This window comes from Rhinopithecus bieti, unplaced genomic scaffold, assembly GCF_001698545.2.
Source record: "Rhinopithecus bieti isolate Rb0 unplaced genomic scaffold, ASM169854v2 scaffold_28458, whole genome shotgun sequence".
NCBI classification, from domain to species: domain Eukaryota; kingdom Metazoa; phylum Chordata; class Mammalia; order Primates; family Cercopithecidae; genus Rhinopithecus; species Rhinopithecus bieti.
In genome coordinates this window covers 22,464-32,022 of record NW_016812347.1, presented here as the reverse complement: position 1 = coordinate 32,022, position 9,559 = coordinate 22,464, and the positions used below count along the sequence as shown (strand labels likewise).

The 9,559-nt window shown below is 43.6% G+C and overlaps 1 protein-coding gene across 1 annotated transcript; it reads left to right on the top strand.

The window, feature by feature from the left end:
- Positions 1-340: 340 nt before the first annotated feature.
- On the top strand, positions 341-5,259 carry LOC108544697 (amine oxidase [flavin-containing] A-like; the record flags this gene model as incomplete). The annotated part of the gene is made up of 5 exons (XM_017895921.1): positions 341-488; positions 2,249-2,360; positions 2,564-2,626; positions 2,825-2,964; positions 3,403-5,259. Coding segments are annotated over 5 exons (473 nt in total), but the record flags the coding sequence as incomplete, so codon positions are not given.
- Between the last annotated feature and the right edge of the window lie 4,300 nt (positions 5,260-9,559).

Here is a 9,559-nt window from a genome sequence, read left to right as displayed (position 1 = left end):
TGGGGAAGTACAGTCTGTTATTAGAGACTCCAGAGATTTGAGCAGACCTTTCCACAAGCTGAATTGTTGATGGGGTTTCCTATAGACTTAGCTCTAAAGACTTCAGAATCTGCATGGATGGATGGATGGATACCCCTCTCTCCCAGATACTGGAATAATTCCATGTCTTCCCTAATCAAGAAAATGGGAAGAGCAAAGGATACATGTTTTGCCACATGGTCCTTCACAAAAGGCCATTACTTGGTACTCTCATGTTTCCCCTTAAGTAAGTTAGAAAAACAGGATCTTTATTTTCTTAATGTAAACTTTTTGTTAAAGCAACGATATTGTTGACTTGCAGCATTTCAGCTTTGTTTTCTCTTTTGCATTTTCTTCCCCACTGAACTGCAGCCAGTACACTATGAAGAGAAGAACTGGTGTGAGGAGCAGTACTCTGGGGGCTGCTACACGGCGTACTTCCCTCCTGGGATCATGACTCAATATGGAAGGTATTACGCAAGCACTACGCCAATTAATCCATGACCTGTGCCAAATTTAAAAGGAAAAGCAGAGTTCAATGGGAATTCTAGAAATAGTTGTCAAAATCCCCATTTCTTATGTCCTAGATAATACTTGTATATTTCTGGATGTCCATAGAAAAATAAGGATGTCATTACATAGAACAATAGCTGTCAGCATATAGAACAACAGCAGAATAGTGGGGAGGATTTCAGATGTGAACAGTGCTTGTGAGAATGAAGCAAGCTGCAGTGTCCTCCAAGGGGCCTTCGTGAGCTCAACTTGACATTTTAGTCTCACATGACTGCCTTAGGCTCCTTGGCACCAGTCAACACAGAACAACATTGGACGTTGTTTATCCAACACATCTGTCTTGCCAACAGAGCAGCATCAGCAGACAGTTCTCTTCAGGGAAAGAGTCCTCACTGTATGCAGTTGAGGTGTGAGGAAATGACATCCACGTAGGGTGGGGAAGTCCACCTTGACCTAGAATCCCCTTGCCCCATGGAAGCCATTATCTCTATGCTTCATAGGCATAGTGTCCAGTAACTTGCTCAGTTATAAGACTTGCTCAATTACAAGAGACATCACACTCAGGGAAGCCGAAAGTGTAGCCTCCTACCAGGTATTTACAATTCATTTAGAGTCCTCCCAGCCTGGATGCAGTTTACTAATGTGGGGGCGGGAGGGGAGGCACTTTTAGCATAAGTGATGCTGCCTCCATAGATGGCATTACACCTTCATCTGGTTTCCAGAAAGACAGAGCTAGAATGTTAATACAAGGTCACATTTGTCCACCGAAAAGGAGGAACTATTTATTAACCTTTTCGTTACAGGAGTTTTGGTCTGTTTTTTTTTTTTTTTCTTCTTAAGTGATTCAAATCACCTATGTTTAACAATAGCAGGATTGATGAACTGGATTAGTTCTGGCATCAAAGTAGAAGTCTAGAAGACAAGACTAAGATAAGGAATAGATGAAGCCCAGGGTTCTGGAATTGGAAAAAGGAGTGCCAGCGGGTTGAGATGAAGGCCATCAGGGTGGGGGGCAGGATGTGCAGCTTGGGAGAGTTCATGAAACTAGCTGTGGACATGGCAGGAGTCAAAGCCAAGAAAGTTGGAGGGGACAGCCGTCCATTCAGTCCAGCCCTTCTTTGTAAGAGGAGACCCATTTCCTTGCCCTCAACCAGTCCCTAGAGAAGCTCAGAGAAGCTAACTGTACAGAGGTTGTTTTCTCAAAGAGACACACCCATATAATGTCTCAGGTCTCTCATTTGCCAGAAATGACAGTTAACGTCCCTGTCTTCCCACTTGCCACTGTAGTTCCTCCTGACACACTGGGAGTGCCTGCAAAGCTGGATCTGTGGCTGTTCTCAAGAAGAGTGCACCCTCCCCTGAGAAAGACAGGATAGGGAGAAGAATGGACTGCCAACAGGAAACATAGCAAAGAAATCTGATTTGGGGATTGAATACATGTTCTTATATTCCAGCTCTGGCTGGCTTGGCAAAGGTCAACATCCCCTTTAATGACTGATGATCTGATGGCCTGATTCTCCCTGGCTTGAAAGTTCAGATCCTCTACGCAGACCCAGAAAGCAAAAAGTGGCCTTTCACCTTGGGCTAAGTCATACGGGTGTTTTTTAAACAGTCTGAATTTCTGTGCCTTCTGCAGACTAAATGAGGGCAGCGCTTGGCTCGTTTACCCTGCCCACCTTCCCAAGTAACTCTGTGTAACCTCTTGGTTCCCTTGAAGGGTGATTCGTCAACCCGTGGGCAGGATTTTCTTTGCGGGCACAGAGACTGCCACAAAGTGGAGCGGCTACATGGAAGGGGCAGTTGAGGCTGGAGAACGAGCAGCTAGGGAGGTAAGCAGGAAAGCTCAGGCTCTCTCCCTCCTGAGTCACGGCAACGTTTTTGGCATCTGGTCTTGCTAGTTCTTGACACTGATAGAATCTGTATGTCCATTTCTCTGCCCCTCACTCATGGGGCTCATCTGTGGCTAGCAGGGCCTTGAATCTGTAGAAACTATACAGCCTCTTTTCATAATACCATGGTCACTTTCTTTCAGGTCTTAAATGGTCTCGGGAAGGTGACTGAGAAAGACATCTGGGTACAAGAACCTGAATCAAAGGTAAGTTTGGTGGCTCTGGGCACTATCTCTCCTTAGACCAATCATGGAACATAAAACTCACATCTCCCTTCTTCTAGCCTCTGATTTAATTATAGATGCAACTATCCCAGGGGTCTCCATGCATGGATCTTGCAAATGTGTTTTGTTCCTCCATGTCAGCATGAGTTTTTTGCTCATGATCTGTGTTCCTTCATCTAGGACGTTCCAGCGGTAGAAATCACCCACACCTTCTGGGAGAGAAACCTGCCTTCTGTATCTGGCCTGCTGAAGATCATTGGATTTTCCACATCAGTAACTGCCCTGGGATTCGTGGTGTACAAATACAAGCTCCTGCCACGGTCTTGAAGTTTTATTCCTATGCTCTCTGCTCATTGATTTTCAATGTCACCAAAAGGAAAATACTGACAAATTTAAAGGCTGTGTCATTGGGCCATTTTTAAGTGTACTGGATTTAACTACCTTTGGCTTAGTTCCAATCATTGTTAAAGTAAAAACAATTCAACGAATCACCTAATTAATTTCAGTAAGATCAAGCTCCATCTTCTTTGTCTGTGTAGATCAACTCATGTGAATTGATAAAATAAAGCCTTGTGATCACTTTCTGAAATTCAAAAAGTTAAAGGTGATGTGCTCATCAGAAACGATTTCTGTGTCTTATTTTTATTCCCTTCAATGCAAAATACCTGATGATTTCAGAAACAAAGCATTTGACTTTCTCTCTGTGGAGGTGGAGTAGGTGAAGGCCCAGCCTGTGACTGTCCTTTTTCTTCCCTTAGGCAATGGTGAAGTGTCATTACAGAGCCTAGAGGCTCCCAGCCTCCTGGAAGAAGCAGCCTCCACTTTGGATCAGGAAACAGTAAAGGAAAGCAGTGTTGAGGGTAGCGGCATGCAGACCCTCAGACCAGAATGGGGACATCTTGTGAGCTGCTGCCTCAGGAATCTCCTGACCACTTCTAATTCCTCCGACTTTTCTAGACATCTAGTCTCACTGCTAGCTTATTTGTATTTTTCCTCTTTCACTTCTTATGGAGGAGAGTGTTTAACTGAGTTAGAATGTTGAGACTGACTTGCTGTGACTTGCGTGCAGCTTTCCAGTTGAGCAGAGGAAAATAGTGGCAGGACTGTCCCCTGGGAGGGCTCCCCGCTTAGCTCTGTGTGAGACCAACTGCGATTGGCATCTTCTGTTCCCCCTGAAGGCAGCTAGACACCGATGGATCCTTGTCAGTTGTAACATTCTATTTCAACTTCGGGAAAGCAGCAGTTTTCTTTTTTTTTTTTTTTTCCTATGACCACAGAATTAGACATACCTCTCAACTTACATATGTCTTCAACATGGTTACCTCTGCATAAATATTAGCATAGCATGCCAATTTCTCTTGAGTACTGAAATACACATGAGAAATTTGACTGTTATTTGTTGAGACTATCAAACAGAAAAGAAATTAGGGCTCTAATTTCCTTAAAGCAAGCTCACTTTAAGGAAGCAAAATTGAGTCATTTTATATATGAAGACTAAGTTCTCTATCTTAGGAGTAATGTCGGCCCAGAAGGGTGCCCACTTGTTGTTTTCCCATTTTAAAACTCATATTTTAAAAGCCCTTTCCAAAGGTTTCAGCCGTAAAATGCTTCTTTTAAAATGTATCAACATATTTTATTTAAGGGGAATTAACAATTGCCAGGGGAAGCCAGCCAACCCAAGTTTATTATATCATTAACCTTATAAATTCAAACCTAAGTTGCTGGACCCCGGTGTGAGGGCATACATCTTCCAAAGTTTTGCCTATCCTAAGAGCTGGATTTTTCTGCTGCTCGTTGTCTTGCAGTTTAGCTAATTTAGGAGTTTTGAGAATGTACTGGATATGCTCCAGTACATAAGGAGTTGCCGCATATTATATCAAACTGCTTTGAGAAATCTCGTCCCTAATCTATTGCAGTTGTTTCTATTAACTTACTGATTAACTCAGTCCTGACACACCTTTTGGGAAATGCTGACTTAAACTCCTTAACTGGCAACAGTTGGAACAGTAATCAGTTTGTTAACATATTTAAAGTCTTGAATGTTGAAGAACTCATAAGTATGTGATTTACCCTTTCCAATTTTTTGGAAAACCATTTAATTTATTCTAATTAGATTAACCCTGTTAATGTACGGATTGGATATCAAAATGAATGCCAGTCCAGATGAGCCTAGACACGAAATGAGAGCTGAGGACTCTCACCATATGCGAGTTCATCCAGTATGAAGATACCATAAGCCTTTTCTCTGAACCAGAGAAATGAAAGTCAGTTTAAGAGGCTGATACATCTTGGCCCTGTTAAGGCATCCACTTCACAGCTCTGAAGGCTGAGTCAGCCCCACTCCATAGGTAGGCCAAGAATTAGATTTTAAACCTTCATCTGTCTGTCCCAGTTAACTGTTAAATAAGGCCTTATCCTCCACTGAAGAGTATAGATTGAAGGATTGTGAACTATGTTTAGTCTGATTGTGAAATTGGTGCCTAATGTTCCATGTCTGAAGTTTGACCCAGTGCTACATGTTGGAGTAGACCTATGTGCGTGCTTTGCCATTGAAGTAAGATTTTGCCTGTATGGTACTGTTTTGTTTGTTAATAAAGTGCATTGCCACCCCCGATACAGACTCGACTCCTGTATTGAGTTGACAGCTCTATGCAGAAAGTTCAATGGTTTCTTATAGCAGGAAGTCACAATGAGGCATTGTCCATGGAGGATAGGCTTAGGAAATCGTTTGATACCGACTGCAAATTCTCAAAGTTGAGTTTGACTCTCATGTGTGATTGAGGTTTCCTGGGAACTGATTAAATGCTGGAATACTATAGCCTGCCTGACTGGGCCACAGATGTGGATTCTGGTCCAAGTTTTCTCACCTAATTAGCTTATGATACCTTGAGCAGGTCACTTTGGTTCTCTCGGTCTCCACATCTGGAAAATGTTGGGTTGCATTAGATGGCTTCTAAGCATTCTTTTCATGGCAGCATAATGTGGTCTATGCATTTTGTTGCCAGCACTGTATTTTTGCCTATTGGTATGCCAGGGGCAAAAAATTCAGTCTTTCTGTACCCTGCTTTACTCCTTGTCCTAGATTGGGTTCCCTGGAAACAGGCTCTAAGATACAGAGTCAGGGCAAAAAGTTTATTGAAGACAATCCTCAGAAAATACACCTAAGAGGGTGAGGAAGGCAGGACTGGGCAGGAGAGTCGACTTACAATGCAGTTGCAACTACAGGTTCTAATGAGGAGCTAGGAAGACCCTTCAGAAGTGTCCCTCATTGAGACAAGGAGGTCTGGACTCTGTGACCCTTCATCAGCCTCCCTCTGAGAGAGAGTGTTACCTTGGGTAAGGCAGGTTCAAGGACGATTTCTAGTGAGGAACTGTAGCTGGGAACTTCAGCCAGCCTGTATTCCCTGCAGATCCAGGGCGGAGTACTGCATTATCTACTTTACTCTCGTAAAAAATACAGAGTCGCCTTGTCATGTAAAAGACATCGTGGACTTGAACTTTGGTTTTATAGATAGAATGGAGCTCTCTCTGTGAACCTATCCTTGTTAGGTCAGGGAACTTCTTTTAGCGGGTTGTATTTCTGCACTATTCTTTACATGGAAGAAAGAAAAATCAGAATTGGAAGGAACCCTGGAAATGATTCCATCTCTGTCTCAGTGAAGGAGCCCCACCTACAGAAAACTAACAGAAAGATCAAAGGGAAAAAATAAGCATTTCTAAATAGGAGTCCTAAATCCACTGTCTTCAGGAGCTGGGCAGCTAAAAACGAATGGTAGCAGACATAAGACATTTGGGAATACTGAGGACCGGCTGACCTAGGAAGTATGTGCCCTTCTAAAGAGCATTTATATTCAAATTCCTTGAAAAGGTTGCTGACCAATTAAAACACATTTGGGGTGGGTGCGGTGGCTCACACCTGTAATCCCAGCACTTTGGAGGCCGAGGCAGGTGGATCACTTGAGGTCAGGAGTTCAAGACCAGCGTGACCAACATGGTGAAATCCCGTCTCTACTAAAAATACAAAAATGAGCCCAGCATGGTGGTGTACGCCTGTAATCCCAGCTACTTGGGAGGCTGAGGCAGGAGAATCGCTTGAATCCAGGAGGCAGGGGTTGCAGTGAGCTGAGATCGCGCCATTGCACTCCAGCCTGGATGACGAGAGCGAAACTCCATCTCAAAAAATAAAATAAAAAATAAAATACATTTGAAGGCTTGGTTCACATGTCCAAGTTGTCTTCAAGTCCTTGATAAAGAAGTGCAAGGTTTGGTTTTGCATCACTTAAAAGATGCATTTTGCATCACTTAAAAGTTCTTTTTGGATGTCTTTGATTTTCTGAGAAATAAGCACAAAGACCAGCAACCATTTTGTAAAACTACCCGGAGTGAGAAAGAGAGGCCTGGGTTGGAAGGGCAAAAAGAAAAACAAAGACAGAAAAAAAGTCTTCTTAGACCAGAAATCTCCCTTAAGAAATTACCCTTCCCCAGCCCAGCATACCATGGCAATGTTTATCTCCTGCTATGTGAATGTCACGATTGACGAGAGCAGTGTCAGACTTTATTGGAAAAACCACATATTTGCAGTGAGATAGAAATCACTGCTCTTCTGTTAACATTTATTCTGTGCTATGATATAATTTCAGCAAACAGGACATCAACATTGAGTGTATTAATTTTTTCGAACTATACTCCTTGTTTACACCGAGGTGGTGGTAAACATGCAAGGCATGCCCCTTAGCCTAAGGAAGCTGACTGAGACATTAGAGGAAGAGGATGAAAACAAAGGAAGGTACTAGGTAATACTAACAGTTCTCTTTCCTCTATCAGAGCCCGGGGCTTGGCTCTCTTCTTTGATCAAGGCAATTCTTTTCAGAGTTTGAAGGCAAAAGCAGGTCTCAAAGTGACAGTTGATGTGAACTGGTTGTCTCAGCCTGGGGCCAAGTTTCTGAAAAGTAGATTTGGAAGCCTCATGTGAAAAAGCTGGCTTGAGGAAACTTGCCACTCATTCAAGGTGGGCTGTGGGCCCTTCAAGTAAGACCTCCCCTTAATGCAGGTGTGATCCATCAAAGGCTACTATTTATTTACACTCCAAACAGTAACACCTCAGTGGGAACCAGGTTTTCCTATTAATGGGCCTCATATATTTTCCACAAACCACTGAGGTCTATGGGTGAAACAGAGTGGAGGAAAGAGGTATGGGTGTGTGCTGGGGGGATGGGGAGGTAGGGATAGAGAAAAGGGACGAAGATTGGCGGGGATGGGGTTCTCAAAGGTCCACAGAGCAGTACAGTAATGAGAATCTTGATGGATTGATACAGGGCACCCCATGGACCTTGTGTCATTTACTTTTTTCATGGCCCTAGATAACTACTGTGACTTGAAGTACCTGTCTTATAGAATTGATGGGAAAAGGGAGGTAATGCCGGTAAGGGCTTAACACAGCAAGCACTCAGTAGGCATCAGCTCTTCTCCATCGACCTTGTAGAATAGCAGAAACGAAGCACTGCTTAAGTTTTGTGAGCAGTTATTGCCTTGAATTTCTTACCATCATTCAACACATACTTACTGAGCACCTACCATGTGGTAGATAGGCACCATGCTATGATTCAGCAGTGTACAAGACACAGCCCACCTCATGGAGCACACAGTTGATTGTAGATACTGTGGAATACATTAATTGTGGCTCTGGTCAGTGCTATTACAGAAAAGCCTGAAATGCCAGGAATGTAGGGGAAGCACAATTTAAGAGGAAGTTACCGGAATCCTCAGGCCTCCATAAGCATCACCGTGTGGCAAGAGAGTAAGGACACCACATAGTGAGACAGGAAGTGAAAAATAGAAATGGCATGACTAAATGGTAAAGAAAACCACATCTGCAACTAATAAGTGCTGTTAAGTCCTATTTGTCCCATTGACCATAGTTCACCTCATCAGTCTTTTACTGTTCCCCCATCTGCCCAGTCCTTCTCTGCACTTGGAACTCTTTAACAACTATGATTGACTATCGCCCAGCCCCTGTGCTGGCGGGCTGCGCCAATTTGTTTTAAAAGAGTGCCATCTTCTGGCCAAATAGTGTTGTTTCCGTCTAGTGGAAATCCTAAAGTATTCAAGACAGCTTCGTCCTTGGGGAAACTAAGAAGCGTCACCTCCACCCAGAATTTCCTCCAACACGTTTGCCTGCACTCTCTTACTTTGTTTTCAGCTGTGACATGGATCAATATTGATATCTAATATTTGCAGCCTTTCCTCTGCCCTAATCTCTCAGGAAGGTTTTTTCTTAGAACTTCTTGGTTTTTCCACCTCTGTTGTGTGCATCTGGGTAATGGGTGAAGAGAAAATTGAACGGAGATGGAGACAGGTGGAATCGCTTTCACCTTAGAAAGGGCAGGGAAGTAATCTGGGGAAAGCAGGAGAAGGGAGCTGGGGAAGGCAGGAGAAGGGAGCTGGGGAGAAGACAGTTTCAGAAAGGCAACTTGGGGCTGTGGAGGAGTGCAGCTGGAGAGAAGAAGGAGTTCTCTCTATTTTATTTTACTTTAAGTTCTGGGATACATGTGCAGAACATGCAGGTTTGTTACATAGGTATACATGTGCCATGGTGGTTTGCTGCACCTATCAACCCGTCATCTAGGTTTTAAGCCTCACATGCATTAGGTATTTGTCCTAATGCTCTCCGTCCTCTTGTCCCCTCAGGCCCTGGTGTGTGATGTTCCCCTCCCTGTGTCCATGTGCTCTCATTGTTCAACTCCCACTTAGGAGTGAGAACATGCAGTGTTTGGTTTTCTGTTCCTGTGTTAGTTTGCTGAGAATGATGGGAGAAGAAGGGGTTTTCAAAAGCTGTTTTGACAACCTAAGGAGATGGATGGATGGAAGGAAGGAAGGAAGGAAGGAAGGAAGGAAGGAAGGAAGGGAGGGAGGGAG